The following is an 18888-nucleotide window of genomic DNA, read 5'->3' as shown; positions in this document are numbered from 1 at the left end:
TTTTTTGATTTTTTAAGGACTTTTTAGAAGATTAAATTTCAAGCTACATGTATTTGATTTTTTTGTCCTATGAATATGTTCATGGTAATGTTTAGAACAACATTTAATAACACCAATATAATACATGTAGTTCATGACATAAATCTAATTCTTTCTAAGAAATACATTCAGTGTCTATAAATAATGAAATGTACTTTGAGACAGCAACTGTTTTTGCAGGTTGTCTGCAATTTTCATGTAATTTTGCTGTTTTTAATGCTTCCAAGGGATCACTTTTTATACCAGATATTCATAGTACTTTAATTAGTAACGTGACATTTGACCTCAGTCCACTAAGGCTTCATAGAATGGCAAAAGCATGTCACACTGAAGGGTATATGAAAACTGCCTGCAGGTGTTTCTACATTCAAAATTTCACGACTTTCATGTTAAAATATAGTATTCTGCTTAAGCCAGTGCTACGGGTGCACTTTCCAGTACCATATATCAAGCCCTAGTCTACAACATTTTCAATTTTGCCGTTTTGGATGTTATTTAGGGATTCTTTTTTGTATTTCAACGACATATCTTTTGATTTGATCTTACAATTTTTTAAACCATCTACAAAATATGGCGGCAGCATGAAATACCCAAATATACCCAAACACACTAAATTATAGCAATATTCATTTTGGTTTGTATACAATATTGATTTTAATGAGAAAATGAATTGATATTTACAAAATAATATGACTTAGCCAACTATAACTTTCGATCATTCCATTGAAATTGGCAGTTCTGATGTTGTAAGAAACTAGAAATGTGTCATCATGCCACGGATGCCCCCGCATGCAGCCAAAATTTCAGATGGTGCATTAATTATTTTTTTCATTTTAAGTTTAAAGCCCTTAAAACTTTTCAATGTTAACACAAACCATTTTCATAAAATGTTCAAGGCATTGAAACTATTCAGTCTAAACCTTTTAAAAATAGCATATTGCATATTTGTAGCCAAAATAATGGCTAAAAGTAAGAGTGCTGAAACTGAAAGTTCAAAATTTTTCCAACATTCAGGAAAGATAAGTTTGTCTTAAATCATTGAACTACAACCAAATTCAAACTTAAACTGCTTATTCCTAAGATGTATCTATATTATTTTCAAAGTGAAAGGGACATAACTCTGCCAAAAAATCATCAAACCATGACCATATTCCAACTTGACCTGCCCATTCCTTTGACATATCCATATGTCAAATTTAAGTTGAATATGTAACACTGTTGGGTAGGTAATGAACAGAAACTGTAAATTTCATATTATTTTCAAAGTGAAAGGGGCATTACTCTGCCAAAAACCATTGAACCATGACCAAACTCAATCTTGGCCTGGGCATTCCAAAAACATATCCATATGTCAAATTTGAGTTGAATGTGTTGTACCATTGGGAGAGAATGAACGGAAACTGAAAATTTCATATTATTTTCAAAGTGAAAGGGGCATAACTCTGCCAAAAATCATTGAACCATGACTAAATTCGAATTTGACCTGCGCATTCCTTTGACGTATCCATATGTCAAGTTTGAGTTGAATGTGTTGTACCTTTGGGGAGATAATGAACGGAAACTGAAAATTTCATATTATTTTCAAAGTAAAAGGGGCATAACTCTGCCAAAAATCATCGAACCATGACCAAATTCGAACTTGACCTGTATTTTCTCATGACATATCCATATGTCAAGTTTGAGTTGAATGTGTTGTACCGTTGGGGAGATTAAACGGAAACTGAAAAAATCATATTATTTTCAAAGGAAAAGGGGCATAACTCTGCCAAAAATCATCGAACCATGACCAAATTCGAACTTTACCTGTATTTTCTCATGACATATCCATATGTCAAGTTTGAGTTGAATGTGTTGTACCCTTGGGGAGATAATGAACGGAAACTGAAAATTTCATATTATTTTCAAAGTAAAAGGGGCATAACTCTGCCAAAAATCATTGAACCATGACGGAATTCGAACTTGACCTGTATTTTCTCATGACATATCCATATGTCAAATTTTAGTTGAATGTGTGCAACCATTCTTAAGATAATGAACGGAAACTGATGATGACGGAATGACAGAATGACGAAGGGCGGAATGACGGAACGACGGAATGACGGAACAGGGTAACACTATATGCCCCGGCCATTACATGGCGGGGGCATAATAACACTATATGCCCCGGCCATTACATGGCGGGGGCATAAAAAAATGTGACATTTGCTTATCTAACTGTTAGGTTCATTAATGAATAGGCACATGTACTTGCAAGATATGATAATATTTGTTGTCTACATTTAAATTTGTAGGGTATAATTTTGTTGAAATTTCATACAAGTTCATTTGTATTATTTTTTTAATTTAATAGCTTTAATGGAGTATACTGTATTTGGGTATATTTTGGTTCAAAAATGTATATTTGGGTATGTTTCATTACATCTTAGTGAAAGTGTATATTGTATTCATGATTAAAACAGCACTTTTTTAGTAAAACACATTTATTTTTAGTATATTCTTGTTATATTTGGGTATTTTGTGCTACCCAGATATGGTGTGGCCAATTGGCTGTGTGCTGCCTTGACAATAGTTCATGCATGTAATACTATTTTTTTATTTTATATTGATTTACCTTTGGCTTTTAGCATGGTAGTGAGCAATTAGGATACAAAAATTTGCCAAAGGAAACAACCATTTACCCTGTACGTCAATGCCCCAGAGTAGGTTATGTACAGTATTGGAAGAAGAACCAGACCTGTGAGCTTTCATCTTAGCACGGGCCAATCAAGCAAACTTAAGGTTGATTTGTGACTGTCTTCCTAGATTTTCCAAACAAAACCGCCATAGTAACCAGAAAATAAATGATAAATCTCATAAATGTCAAACTTGGCCTCCCAAAACAGTTGTAAATCGAAAATCATCAACATTCAAGATGCGGAAGTCAATATACTGTGCAAAGACCGCCATTTTGGTTTTTTTGATTTACCTCCCCTTTTCCAGACTAATTCCCGTACCTTCCCCGACTTTTTTATGTATCAACACTAATTCCCGGACTTTTCAAGGCCGGGAGCTCCAATGTTCAAATTCACGGACATTTCCCGTTTTCCCGGACAGCGTGGGAACCTTGTGGGTTTGATAAACAACGAGGTCTGATCCTTAAGAATGTTCTGTTATAATATGAAGTTGATCCCTTCAATAATAGCAAAGTTACAGTCAGTTACCGCCAAAACAATGAAAATTTCAATAATTTGACCTTCAAAGACAATGTCATTAATGAGTGAAGGTCAAGGTCTTTCGGTATATTTTTAACAGTTATCTTTGAAGATTATTATGTTCAAGTTTCAAGACAATCCATTCAAAAATAACAAAGTTACAGCCAATAATAGTAAAAAAAATGAAAATTTCAATAATTTGACCTTCAAAGTCAAGGTCATTTATGAGTGAAGGTCAAAGTCTGTCTAGTTATTTTTAAGGGATATTCCTGAAGATAATTATGTTCAAGTTTGAAGACAATCCATTCAAAAATAACAAAGTTACAGGCAATAACAGCAGGAACAAGCAAAAATTGGACTTTTAACCTTGAAGGTCAAGGTCATTTATGGATGAAGGTCAAGGTTAGTGTGGTCTACTGAAAGGTCTTGTCCCAAGGGTTGTTGTGGCCAAGTATGAAGACAATACACCAAGAAATAAAAAAAGTTATGATCCAGGTACAAGTTTGTGGACGGGAACGGCAACGCCGACCTGACTATAACAATACCTCTACTTTTTTTTCAAAAAAAAAAAGTCGAGCTAAAAACTAAAGTAAGATTGATAGGTAAAACTAACAAAAGGGGCTACAAAATCCATTGTCCCTGTTGCCCAGGTTGTCCAACAGGCAGTAACGAAAATTTCCAGAATTTACTTTATAAATATTATACTGACATGTCAAGAAATCTTTAAGACTAAACAAGAACACTCAAGTCAAACTCAGGAGTTTCCAGTCATGCTGTATTTTGTTAAGACCATTGATCACCCAATACAACTGAACATTTGTTTAGCAGGAAAAATCAACTTCAATACATATATCCATCACAATGTTCGACTATAATTGTATACCAAGTTTAGGCAATGAAACAAAGATTCATGATAAAATTACTACCAAAACCTCCATGTTGTTTGACCAGTTCTAAGATTTAGCCAGAATAATTCTTAACCATTTCCTTATAAAAATTATCTCCTTGGATATATCAATTTAAACAATATTAAACATATTATCGAACTTGTTTAAACATACCATTCTTTTAAGAAGATCGGGTAAGAAACCACCAAGGAATCCTAGGAAATGTTCGCCACCTATCAACTTGGCCATTATAGGTATAACGTCACCAGCAGATTCTATCAACATGCCGTCAAACTCCGCCTGCTCATCCTCATCATCTTCTTCCTCCGCCTCCTGACACGCCACCTGAATAAATTACAACATATTAGATTTTACTTTACGATGAACTAATCTAACTGACACGCCACCTGAATAAAATACAATACATTAGATTTTACTTTACGATGAACAAATTTAATTGCTCAGTATGAAAAGGTGCGTTTTCAAACTTTTTTGTAGTCTGTGAAGTTCCCATGTCTATCTAATGTCGAAACATTTCTGCAAATCTTGACATGTTGTATATGGAAGCCAAGTGTACATTCCAATAATAAAGATGCACCCTTAAATTACCTCTATTAAGATACAAGTTAATGAAGATATAGTATATCTTAATAGACCACTGGTTCCAGCATTTACAACAGTTTTCTGTAAACTCCTCCAGTATTTACAATGGAGTCTGCATAGATCTTTAAAACTTTCAAAGCTCACATGTAGCACTATTACAGCTTTATAAAATAAATTCCTATGAATTCTTCTTAACAAGCAAGCCTACTAACATTTTCTTTTTCTTTTCTGATTTCTTTTTATATTTATTAATAAAATAAATTTTTGATATCTAAATCTTCACTTTTACCTTGTGTATGAAAATCAGTTTCATCTTTGTAAGAATCTGATCTGTAGCGTCCTGTACCTGCAACACTGGCTGACCTACTTTCTCTAAAAGGTCATGTATAACATCAACTGTTGCCATGACAACCTCTCTGTCATCATCGTCGGCTATTATTGACAGGAATCTTGGTATCAATGTGTTTAACATGGAACTTAAAGCTGAAAAATTGGAAAGAACCACATCTTTAGTTAGTTACAGAATGACAATTCAACTGAGGGTATTACCAACTGGATCATTCCATTCTTAAGATAAAGCCTGCCACAAACATCAAGAGGAAAAACAAGAGCATGGCATGCATCAAGGCTAATCTGTTAAAATAACCACTTTTGACAACAACAAAATTCAAAAAGGGTCATAAATTCAGCTTTCAGAATTATGCCCCTTGTCTTTCTACTGCACCTTGTCATGATAAGCAAGTAATCAAAGTTTCATGAAGATAATTTTTCAAATGTTGAATAATGGGCTACATTAATGTTTTTAAAAGTCAAAAATTACAAAGACAACAACAACGCAGTGATCATAAAAGCTCCACTTTTTCTTCAAAACGGACAAGCTCAAAAAGACTAATGCCCCAAGACCTTTTAAAAACATTTATTTTGATATCAACAGTTTAAAGTTACAACTCAAAATAATGCACACTTTCTTGCAGTGGGTTTTAATCCGGCCCTTTCAATTTAATTCTTCAATGCAAGAGAGCTATCTATCCAGCTAGGGTTTTTTTTGTAGAAATAATCTGATTTCAACTTGTGAGAGGAGCATCTGCAGTCTTCCTGAATCAGTCAAAAGTTCAAAACTGGCATGTCTTCACATTATCTCTACATGACTACAGAACAATGTTAAAAAAAATGTTGCAAAACCTATGTTATAATTCCTTACCAAGATGGGAGGGTCCATTATCACCACTAGAGGGTATCTTGTTCACCTCATGTATACAAATACAGAACTGTCCGAGAGCTGCTACCACTCCTTTTTTCACACGGGATGATGGGTAATCTAACAAGGCAAGTAACTCTTGATAGCTCTCCTCCAAATATGGTAAGAATGCAGCCCTGAAGAAAAAAGATCTCAAATAAGAATAATATCAAAATTTATAGTAAGAATGTACAGAATCGCTTTATTCCTGCTTTAAATTTGAACAAATAAGGTAGTGTAAGAAGATAATAGCAAAACAATAAAATCAAGCTGGTCATACACACAATTAAAGCATTGAATTCCTGCAAAATCAATTGTGTGATTCACAAATTTTAAAATGACGTCACTATTGATTTACATAGGATTCATGACTTTTTATATTAAACATGTGTAATATAAAGAAATACTGTATACTAGTAAGTGGTTAAGTTTATAGCAATGCAGAACTACTGGTGAATTTTGCGAATTGGCGAAAATCTTTAAAGTTTTCACTAGCGTAAATATCAACCAACCTGTCATAACATTCTATTGTTGCACTCAGAGATCGGGAATTTCTCTAATATGTCTGGAATTACTAAATTTTTGACGTGATGAAATATCCACTTAAACATTATCGTAAGCTACATCACAACAAAAACGAACAACTTCTTGTTCAAACATTTATTTACCCAGCATTGACAGCTATTTCTCCCATGGCAACTGCAGTATCTTCCTTCTCCTCCATGTAGGCATTTTCCACACTGATTCCCGCTATATCCGAGGTATCACCCTCGGCCTCAGCTTCCTCAGCCTCAATATCTACCTCATCATCAAACTCTGCATCATCAAACATAAAACTGCTCTCCTCCTTTATATGAGCCTACAAAAACAGTTGTGTGGACAAATAAAATTCATATAGGACTTGTATAATCAAAGTTAAATGAACTTGTATAATCAGTTATATGGACTTGTATAATCAGTAAGGCTCCCACGTTTACAATTTTTTGTAAATGTTTACACGATTGCTAAGAACCGAAACAATACCGTTTAAACGGTGGCACCTCTATGTACTATACACACCATGTATTTGAGTCGCCAAATGATGTCTTGCTTTCTATTTTTAATCCATGTACAAACAAGAGCCCAGTTTGAGCCGGGTGATACTCCCCGAATAGGTTTTGGACACAGGAAAGTACACCTCTTGTAGTTTCAGAGTTATGTCCGTGGAAAAAGTTCAAAGTGCAATAATTCCAAAATTAGGCAAGGCTGTTACAGTTCTTTGCACTGCACTTCTAATCAATGTGATCTATCAACCTACAAAGTTTCTTGATGATATCTCTTATGATATCCGAGTTATGTCCTGGACAATTCAAAAAGTAAAAATAAACAAAGGGCAATAACTCCAGAATTAGGCAAGGTAGAGTTATGATTCTTGTGCACTGCACATCTACCCATTGAGATTTATCTACCTACAAAGTTTCATGTTGATATCTCTTATAGTTTTACAGCTATGTCCTGGACAAGATTTTTCTAAAAGGGGAGATTATTCAAAAATAAGGCTTAACAGAGTTATGGTTCTTTTGCAGTGCACATCTATCCATTGAGATCTATTCACCTACAAAGTTTCATGTTGATACCTCTTATAGTTTTAGAGTTATGCCCCGGACAAGATTTTTCTACAAGGGGAGATAATTCAAAAACCGGGCAAAATAGAGTTATGGTTCTTTGACACTGCACTCCCCCTCAATGCCCTCTACCACTGTATGAAGTTTTAACAAATTATCTCCAAGGGTTTTCAAGTTATGTTCCGGACAAAGTTCAAAGTATTAAAATAAACAAAGGGCAATAACTCCAAAATTAGGACAAAAAGAGTAATTGTTCTTATGCACTGCACATCTACCCATTGAGATCTATTCACCTACAAAGTTTCATGTTGATATCTCTTATAGTTTTTAGAGTTATGCCCCGGACAAGATTTTTCTATAAGGGGAGATAATTCAAAAAACCGGGCAAAATAGAGTTATGGTTCTTTGACACTGCACTCCCCCTCGATGCCCTCTACCACTGTATGAAGTTTCAACAAATTATCTCCAAGGGTTTTCAAGTTATGTTCCGGACAAAGTTCAAAGTATTAAAATTAACAAAGGGCAATAACTCCAAAAATTAGGACGAAAAGAGTTATTGTTCTTATGCACTGCACATCTACCCATTGAGATCTATTCACCTACAAAGTTTCATGTTGATATCTCTTATAGTTTTAGAGTTATGCCCCGGACAAGATTTTTCTATAAGGGGAGATAATTCAAAAACCGGGCAAAATAGATTTATGGTTCTTTGACACTGCACTCCCCCTCGATGCCCTCTACCACTGTATGAAGTTTCAATAAATTATCTCTAAGGGTTTTCAAGTTATGCTCCGGACAAGACAACGGACGGACAGACGGACGGACGGACAAGGCGCCGACTATATGCTCCCCCGAAATTTTTCGGGGAGCATAATAAAGAATGTGCAGGGCTCATCACGATTGAGTCAGCACACATTTTCTGCATTGAGTCAGCACAAATTGTATCCCCATTTTTACCAAAAATGTATTATGTCACGAGCAATTTTGCACGGTTATGCTGTGTGGAGGGTTGTAAACACCCATTTTCCGTTTTAGACTTTGGAATAAACCACAAGAATTGATAAAATCCATGATTTCAGGCAATTAAGATATTTTGTAAGACAATATGGTCATTTCGATAAAACTGTAAAAAATATCGTAAATGTTTATGAATGAAAATCGAAACGAATCCGTTTAAACGTGTAATCGTGGGGGCCTTAATAATCAGTTATATGGACTTGTACAATCAGTTATATGGACTTGTATAATCAGTTATATGGACTTGTATAATCATTTATATGGACTTGTACAATCGGTTATATGGGTTTGTATAATCAGTTATATGGACTTGTATAATCATTTATATGGACTTTTACAATCGGTTATATGGGTTTGTATAATCAAGGTTAATGAACTTGTATAATCAGTTATATGGACTTGTATAATCAGTTATATGGACTTGTATAATCAGTTATATGGACTTGTACAATCAGTTATATGGACTTGTATAATCAGTTATATGGACTTGTATAATCATTTATATGGACTTGAACAATCGGTTATATGGACTTGTATAATCAGTTGTATGGACTTGTATAATCATTTATATGGACTTGTACAATCGGTTATATGGGTTTGTATAATCAAGGTTAATGAACTTGTATAATCAGTTATATGGACTTGTACAATCAGTTATATGGATTTGTATAATCAAGGTTAATGAACTTGTATAATCAGTTATATGGACTTGTACAATCGGTTATATGGGTTTGTATAATCAAGGTTAATGAACTTGTATAATCAGTTATATGGACTTGTACAATCAGTTATATGGGTTTGTATAATCAAGGTTAATGAACTTGTATAATCAGTTATATGGACTTGTACAATCAGTTATATGGGTTTGTATAATCAAGGTTAATGAACTTGTATAATCAGTTATATGGACTTGTACAATCAGTTATATGGGTTTGTATAATCAAGGTTAATGAACTTGTATAATCAGTTATATGGACTTGTACAATCAGTTATATGGGTTTGTATAATCAAGGTTAATGAACTTGTATTATCAGTTATATAGACTTGTATAATCAGTTATATGGACTTGTACAATCAGTTACATGGGCTTGTATAATCAGTTATATAGACTTGTATAATCAGTTATATGGACTTGTACAATCAGTTACATGGGCTTGTACAATCGGTTATATGGGTTTGTATAATCAAGGTTAATGAACTTGTATAATCAGTTATATGGACTTGTACAATCAGTTACATGGGCTTGTATAATCAAAATTATATTGAATTGTATTATCAAAGTTATATGGGCTTGTATAATCTTGGTTAAGCTTCTATGTAACACTGTTTGCTATTTAGTCAGTTCATACTTTGAAAGTTAATTTTTCAGTAAAAATGATCGTTTTGTCCAGATTAATAGATGGACAATTCCATTTAAAATATTTATCACAAAGTAAAATACAAACCTTTACACCCTCAGCAGATCGTAGTGAGAGCAGCATAAAATGCATCATAGTCTGTAAATACTCTCCTATGTTTCCCTTCAGGAGTGTCGAAAGTGCCGCAAATAAACCATATCTACAACATAATACACTCATTACACTTTATCTAAACTAATCTTTTCTTACAACTTTATTTTCTATCAAGCCCTTCCTCCCAAACAATATGTGACATGGAAATAATCTGCCAAAAATGTTCAAACATTGCCTTCTGCAGCCATTTCTTCTAACAGAGATGTTATGATAAACAAGTTTTTTATACTCTCAAGCACAATTGAAATATTAAGGTGTTGGTCAGGTCACAGTAGTAAGCTACTTTGAATTCATAAGAGCATAGTTCAGCCTTCACTTTCAGAAGGAACCGATAACTTCTGTACATGCCAGAGCAAAGGTACAGTGCAAATGACCATAGAAAGGATTTCATGGTTAATCAAACAGAAGTGACTTGCACTGTCAGGGAAGTGAGCTCAGGTTGCCCAATTTACAGTCCAAGGCTCTACCTAATAACCTTTTACCTCATATAGGTGTGTTTTCACTCTTTTGCAACAGCCCCCATCATCGCCAAGATAATTTTGGATTTGTGAGTGGATAAAAATGGCCTCAGTTTGATCTTAAGGTAACATGTAAACAACACTGAAAAGCTTTGGCTCTTTCATCTCAATCCATTGAGAAGTTGCAGCACTGTGAAATCAGTTTTGATGGGAAAAAACATCCAAAAATAGTGATTTTTGAGACGTTCCCATGTTGCTATTGATAACAGGAAATTTAATATCGAGCTATGGTCAAATTAACATTTGTGCCAAGTTTAATCAGTATTGAAGAATCTTTTTATAGTTTCATAGCAGTTTGAACTTGTAACAGGAGGCTTTTCAATGAAAGCAGCCATTTTTTGCAATATGCTCATGCATTAAAATGTTAAGCTAACTACATTTTTAAATATTACAATCTCAACAGTGTGCATTTTATAAAATGTAAATTTTAAGCTTTATTTACATGCATCTTCTTTGATCAGGGTCCTCGGCTGTGTTGAGGAGATTCAAACCAAACTGTATACTCTCCTTAGTGAGAGGCTGGAACAGTTCAGCACCTACACATCGTGCCAGCACACCCAGTGTATCTGTAAACAAACATGTTGTCAGTAGAGTTCATTTTTGCAAGTTTTCTTTTTCTTCAAATTTTGTTAATCGCCTGTTAGTCGTAATAGAGTTAAGATTATTTTTCTTATGTTGAAAGGGTATAGAGCTATATCTGATTATTTATCTATTTTTTTTTATAACATTTTTTAACAGTAAAATTGTGTTGTTTACATAAACTTATAGTTGATTCTAGTAAAAAATGTCTCTGATTATTTAACACACATGGACACTGTACATGCAAATTGAATACACTGATCCGACTGCTATTTCAAGCAGGGCATTGAATATTGAGTTACAATCGTTTCGCACCAAGGCATCCATATTACAAGAGTTACAATACAAGTGTAGATTCAATCAGTTTGAACGAGAAAATAAATTAGTGTTTGAAAATATGTCCAATAGGATTACAGCATTTCAATTGAATCACTGTAACACACTTACTTATTAAGAAGTTAATTGGCATAAATCAATCAGTCAAGTTATTTAAAATCAACTGTTTATCATAATAATTTCAAACATTTAATTGGTTAGTTTTCAATAGTAAGCATTTACAAAATTAAATTGGTTGAGAACGGCTCTTGACCAATTTAATTTGGTAAATGCTTACTTATAAACACCATTAGGCCATCCTTAAAAAAATGTTTGTTTGCAGTAACGCGACCGACTCACAAAATTTGCCCCTACTCAAAATTTTTTTTCATGGTCTGGATAAAAAAAATTTTTTTTTGAATCAGAAAAATATGCCTTGTGCTTTGTTTTCGTTCTTTTAAAGGTTAATAGAAGAAATAAAATGTAGATCTTATTAAATTAGAATTCAGTTATCAATTTCTTAATTGTTACCAGATTATCAAAGCATATATTGTCCAGCATTTTGAAATTCCATGTTTATTTAGGAGTACAGTTCAATAAAAAAAAAAAAAAAAATCGACCTACCTACCCACCTTGAAAATTCTAGGTTGGGTTACTGCAAACAAACATTTTTTTAAGGATGGCCTTACCTATAGATAGTTTAATAGTTGGCCATTGAATTTAATGGTCTTTATTCTGAAGTGGTTTAATATAGGGATTGGTTGTAATACATGTCTTATAATAATAATAATAATAACAAGAATGTCGAACGACACATATACCCCCCTTTCTAGCCATTGACTCACAAAATTGGTAATTTTATTACAGAAACTTGCCAAAAATGGGTACATGGAAGTGTTCAATTATGGAAAAATCAATGGAAACCATTTTGACATTTAAGGCCCCTGTGACATTTACCTTTGACCTAATGACCCCTAAATCAATAGAGGTCATCTACTACTTATGACCAATAACTAGGTGAAATATGAAGACTTTGTGATGAATACTTTTCAAGATAATCAGCAGAAACCCTTTTGACATTTAAGGCCCCTATGACCTTGACCTTTGACCTAGTGACCCCAAAATCAATAGGATACATCTACTAGTGATGACCAATCACTATGTGAAATATGAAGACTTTGTGATACACACTTTTCAAGATAATCAGCGGAAACCATTTTGACATTTAAGGCCCCTGTGACCTTGACCTTTGACCTAGTGACCCTAAAATCAATAGGGGTCATCTACTAGTTATGAACAATCACTGTGTGAAATATGAAGACTTTGTGATAAATACTTTTCAAGATAATCAGCGGAAACCATTTTGATATTTAAGGTCCCTGTGACCTTTGACCTAGTGACCCCAAAATCAATAGGATCCATCAGTGATGACCAATCACTATGTGAAATATGAAGACTTTGTGATACACACTTTTCAAGATAATCAGCGGAAACCATTTTGACATTTAAGGCCCCTGTGACCTTGACCTTTGACCTAGTGACCCTAAAATCAATAGGGGTCATCTACTAGTTATGACCAATCACCATGTGAAATATGAAGAAGACTTTGTGATGCATAGTTTTCAAGTTAATCAGCGGAAACTATTCTGATATTTAAGGTCCCTGTGACCTGACCTTTGACCTGGTGACCCCAAATCAATAGGTGTCATCTACTAGTTATGACCAATCACTATGTGAAATATGAAGACTTTGTGATAACTACTTTTCAAGATAATCAGCGGAAACCATATGGTCTACCGACGGACCGACATTAGCAAAACAATATACCCCCTCTTCTTCGAAGGGGGGCATAATAAAGACTTTATTTAAAGAGGCAACATAGTTGGGCATGCCCAGTCTTCCCTATGAGCCTCTATCAAATATACAATGTACATAATATAAACATTTACAAACAAAAGGTATGATAAACAACAACAAAATTACAAATACAATGTAGTTACATGTAAGAAACATGTAAAATGAAAATCTAGGGGAAAAACATATAAGAATATAAACATTGCAATTCAGATATACATTTTAATATCATTTTATAATACAACTTGATGTGTTTTTTTCCCACCAGAGAACCACCATTTCAGATTATTATTTTTGAACGATTGTAAATTTGTGGAAAAATAATTATCTGAAATGGTGGTTCTCTGGTGGGAATAAAACACATCAAGTTGTATTATAAAATGATAAATGTATATCTTCTATAATTCAATAAAGTACCTTTGGAACAATTCATATTTTTTATGTTTTAGAACCTATATTTGGGAAAATAACAACAACAAAAAACCAGCTGTTTTCTCTTCATTTTTTTCATCCTGACAAAAATAAATTTTAATAGTGGTCTAATTTGGCCATTCCTATTTTGCATTTACACATTTAACCTACGAAATTTGTTTTACTGAAAGAAGTACATTTCAGCTTAAATGCACTCAACTTAGGATATGTGACATAATGGGACAAGAAATATTTTCACAATATTTGAGTCTATACCAATAACATGTGTGCAAAATTTCAGACTATTTACTTACTCAGTTTTTCAAGAATATTCATTTTCATTGTGCAACATGACCTTTAAATATGAAGTGATAAAAAGCTTTAAACTTAAATTTCTTTTAAATATTGATTTTCAATTTAATTCTATGTTCAATGTTCATTTCTTTTTATCTTTCTCATATTTTTGTGCCCCAATTGATCTTTATATAAGACTTTCAAATTTCATTTTGAACATCTTAATGGTGTTTCTTTAATAAATGAAATACAGTATTTGATTCATATAAATGAAATATTTAAAACAGGAATCATCTATTTTTTAATAATATCATTTTTTTTTGTCAGATATTTATGTATACTTTCATTCAACATATGTCAAAATATTTCATGCTAAATACAAAAATAAAATTTGGAGTATAAAAACTAAACATTTCAGAAAAGTATCTGTATTTTCATTTTATCTCGATTTAATTGCATTTCATCATTATATACACGACGGTTCACCTCGTTTTAAACTTTTAAAATACCTTAACCATGTATATGTGACCAGTATGGGCTCCAAGACAAATCTCCTGGCCGTATTTACATCATTATCTAACATCATTTACAATCACAGTGTCTTATTACGCTTTTGATCGCATTTCTTCCGATACACTTCATTATTAAATGTCCCGACATTTCAGGGGGGATTATCAGCGTGTTACTATTCAAGTTCGGTACATTGTTACGAGATAGTATTTTCACTAACCTGCTGTAATTCAGTGTAACAAGCACTGTTTGGTCCTATATAATCTGCTATTTTTGGCGGATTAAGAAAAACTTATCCTTAGACTATTAAAACAAGATTTTTTATAGACATTGTTTAAGGTTAATGACAACCTGCGATAAAATTCTGTACATTTTTGTGATTGTGACAGTCTGTTAGTATAATGATAGATAAAGTTGATTACACCATTATGGAAATGCTAAAATAATTTTTTTTTTTAATGATTCTTGAAGAATTCAAACCTATTAAATTAACAAATTATTTGAAGTGAAACCAAACAATCACTGCTCAAAATATACAAATGTGATAAAACATAAATAATAAATATATATAACATATTTTAATAAAGAATAATAAATATAAAACAAAATATACTTAAAAATTTTTTTTTGACATGCATATTATCATTTATAAGGTGCAATAAATAATGTTACTATACAATTAAAAATTTGTCAGTAAGTAACTTACTGACAAATTTTAAAGTTAAAATTCTTACCAATTACTGTTTGATTAGCAAAAAAAAAAAAAGAAAAAAAGTTTTCATTATATTCCCACCATTTTCTCTAGATTAAGATATTTTTTTAATCATAAATTGGTATAAGGTAACACTAGAACTTTATATGTATACTTGTATGTTTTATCAGTTTTCTCTCCAGAGGACAGGGGCTGGGGAAGGAGGGTGGTGTAGTAAGTTGTTTGCTTTAACATGACCAAGGTAAAATTTTCATTTCATAAATGCAAGAGAATTGAATGTCAAAAATGGAAGCATGTTTCTTTTATCAAAACCTTACCCTATTAAACATCTTAAATGGACTTTAAATGGTCTATTTTTCAATCTGGACAGAATCCTTCATCATTTTTAGGGACAATTTTGTAACATGTACTTACTGAATACGTAACAGTTCAGACTATGATCAGACAGCAGGGAAGTGCTGGCTGAATTGTTCTGCTCTGATGGCACGGGTAGATTAAGTTGCTGCCAGAAGGCTAAGGGTTTATATCAACTGGTCAATCTGCTTCTATTTCTATATTTAGATGGAACAATTTTGCTCTCAGCCTTTGATATATGAATGCATAGAATAAAGCTGAATTAGAGGTCCCAACACAGCTTGAGCAGGTAAGTGTTAAGTGGCCCACTTAATACTTGATAATTCGATAGAATTCACATCCAATAAACAAATTATGTTTTCTAACCCTATTTAACATGAAAATGCTAGCACCATTTCTTACATTATTTTAACATGAAAATGCTAGCACCATTTCTTACATTATTTTAACATGAAAATGCTAGCACCATTTCTTACATTATTTTAACATGAAAATGCTAGCACTATTTCTTACATTATTTTAACATGAAAATGCTAGCACCATTTCTTACATTATTTTAGCTTATTTTGTGGCATACACCATCACCTTAATGCAGTAAAGGTTAATTCCTTTAAAATTCAATAGGAGTTAATCCATTACTGCACTAATGTGACGATACATGTTTTCACCAATGACTATAAAAGGTTTTGATGCCTGGTATTCAACTACCTTAACACTTCAAATGACAAATGAATTTACTGCTACACTGGTCTAATTTAAATCTCGCCCAGTCTATTTTATACGAAATATATACATAAATACTTTATTCACAAAAATAAGAGGACCAAACAAGATTACTTCCCAGAGGCTTCACGATTAAGGCATCAATTCCACGGATGACTGTCAACCAGGTATCTATTGGACAATTTAATTCTCCAGAGCTTAATTTCTTCATGTTAACAAAACATACATTGTCACCCTGACATATTCTAGGACTGTCATTTCCTCTTGTGCGATTTTTTTCCCTGTCTATTGTAAAAAATATTAGATTTGCAGGATATGATGAGGAAATTAAACACATGGATTTCCAGTCGTATAGCACGATTCTTGCCTTAACATGACCCACATGTTATCTCTGGAAGGGCTTCAGCATATGATATTGCTTGTTAAGGAGTGAAAACAACTTAAATCCATCAACGTAAAATGCTCATATTTATACATGGAGATCTATAGACTTTGAATTAAATAATCGTGTTCGGGAATTCATTATATTAAATGGAATATTGAAAATTGGCAAGTTCTTGTAGAATTACTAAGCATATTTAATTGGGACTTAATTATTCACTTTAAGAGTATCTCATTTTACAGAGAGATAACTCGGTGAAATCAATGTATTATTTTGTTTGAGTGATTTTTATCTGCACGGAGGCTTTTAATAAAATCACATTACAATTTACATATTTATATCATCATCCAAGCTTGACAAGTTCATGAAGACACCAGAAAATTAAAGTGTTTATTTCCAGAATAATCATCAATGAAATTTGGATTTTAAAAGATGAATTGTTATCAGATAGTAAATTAAAATTGAAATAACAACACCATGGCTTTACAATCGGACACAGTGACTATCGAGGACCTTAATGCTGAGGAGACAAAATATTACCTCGGAGGGACAATTCTCGTGTGCATTTTGAGCATAATTGGAATTATTGGAAACTTGCATGTACTTTTGGTGTATGTTTTCCGTATGAAACAATCTAACCATCGTGTCTTCATCATATTTTTGGCAGTGCTGGATCTTATCACATGCACGGTGGGGATGCCATTTGTTGTCAGTAATTTTCTAAAACCGTTGACATTTTACGACACGACCATTTGTAAAATACTGACATTTTACAATTTCTTCATCTGCATTTCATCGGCAGGCATTTTAATTGTCATATCAGTGGACAGATATCGTAAGATCTGCATTCCTTTAGGTAAGCAGATGTCACAGAAACTGGCAAAGTCTATGTGTTTACTTGCTATGGGACTTTCCTTACTTTGCTCATGGCCTGCACTATTCATGTATGGTAGCACTCCTGTGCAGACTTCCGTACCAGGTCTCAATGGTAGTGAATGTAACATTCTCGTGGAAATCAAGGACACCTACTACCCAATATACTTCAACGCAGTTTTGCTTTTTGTTTCATTTAGCAGTTTTGTGGTCCTTGCTATTCTGTACTGCATTATTGGCAAAGCCATCTGGAACCATCACACTTTCAGCAGCAAAGGTGATGATACAAATACAGAGGTCACACAGGTCAAAATGAGCGACGTCAAACCCTCTATCAAAGCTGAAGCTACATTTCATTCAGGAAGCTCCGATTCCGGCGAGCACAGTAACTTAAGAGTAGAGGATACAGAGAAAAGTGTCGATACTGTAGTCTCTGACATTGATGCTCCGGTAAATTCGAAACGTCGCTCGTCTAGTTTGGGTCAGATACAGAAAGTACCAGTTAGTGCCCTACAACGTGCAAAGAACAAATTTGATCGCACAAAACGCACCACCATGATGTTATTCTGGATAACAATTATTTTCTTCCTCAGTTATGTCCCCTACCTGATTCTGCGAATCGTGTCCTATATTTATCCAGATTGGTATAATGGAATGTCTTTTGCAGGGAAAGTAACTTACAATACATTACTGTGGTGCGTTTATATAAACAACATGGCAAACTGTATCATATATGGATTTTGCGATCAGCGCTTCAGGCTGGAGGTTAAACGGGGTTATAACACTATCTGTAGAAGAAATTAATACATCTATGATCAATGAACATGACCTGATCAGTTGTGTGTTCTGTTAGCAAAATGGCGGCAGCAAGGACTCGAGCAAACTATTTTATATCAACATAAATCAGTATGAAATGTGTACACACAAAAATTGACTGTCTGACTGTGGACATATTAGATACAGCATAATACTTTAATGGACATAATCATTTTTGTTTCATTTCATTCTATAACATTTACTTGAAGAAATTGATTCTTTTGTTATTATCATAACTGAATGATAATCAATACACTGGTGGAATTGTGTAAAAGAATTGCGCGCCTTTAAATTGACTAAAAAATTGTACGAAAGGCATATCCATTATTATTATATATTGTATGAACTATATATTTATACATATTAGCTTTAAACCTATTACAAATTTTACACATAATATTACAAGTTTTATCTTCATACATTAAACCGCAAACCTACCAACTCATTAATAATTATAA

The 18888-nt window shown here is 33.2% G+C and overlaps 2 protein-coding genes across 2 annotated transcripts in view; one reads left to right on the top strand and one right to left on the bottom strand.

Annotated features, from left to right (window-relative positions):
* Window positions 1-18888, bottom strand: part of LOC132723680 (importin-4-like) — a 53342-nt gene that overhangs the window by 5369 nt on the left and 29085 nt on the right. The window contains exons 15-20 of the mRNA XM_060708446.1: window positions 11050-11173; window positions 10024-10135; window positions 6626-6816; window positions 5922-6094; window positions 5010-5203; window positions 4292-4462 (exon numbers count right to left, since the gene is read on the bottom strand). Coding sequence (XP_060564429.1) covers window positions 4292-4462; window positions 5010-5203; window positions 5922-6094; window positions 6626-6816; window positions 10024-10135; window positions 11050-11173 — 965 coding nt within the window. The remainder of the gene's footprint in view (window positions 1-4291; window positions 4463-5009; window positions 5204-5921; window positions 6095-6625; window positions 6817-10023; window positions 10136-11049; window positions 11174-18888) is intronic.
* On the top strand, window positions 16458-18858 carry LOC132723681 (alpha-2A adrenergic receptor-like). The gene has a single exon (XM_060708447.1). It carries the CDS (start codon window positions 17219-17221, stop codon window positions 18416-18418), a length of 1200 nt encoding a protein of 399 aa, XP_060564430.1. The 5' UTR covers window positions 16458-17218; the 3' UTR covers window positions 18419-18858.

This window comes from Ruditapes philippinarum, unplaced genomic scaffold (assembly GCF_026571515.1).
Source record: "Ruditapes philippinarum isolate M1 unplaced genomic scaffold, ASM2657151v2 ctg359_1_1_1_1, whole genome shotgun sequence".
In the NCBI taxonomy this organism is placed as follows: Eukaryota; Metazoa; Mollusca; class Bivalvia; order Venerida; family Veneridae; genus Ruditapes; species Ruditapes philippinarum.
The sequence above is the reverse complement of the archived record's forward strand: the minus strand, read 5'-3'. Positions and strand labels throughout refer to the sequence as shown.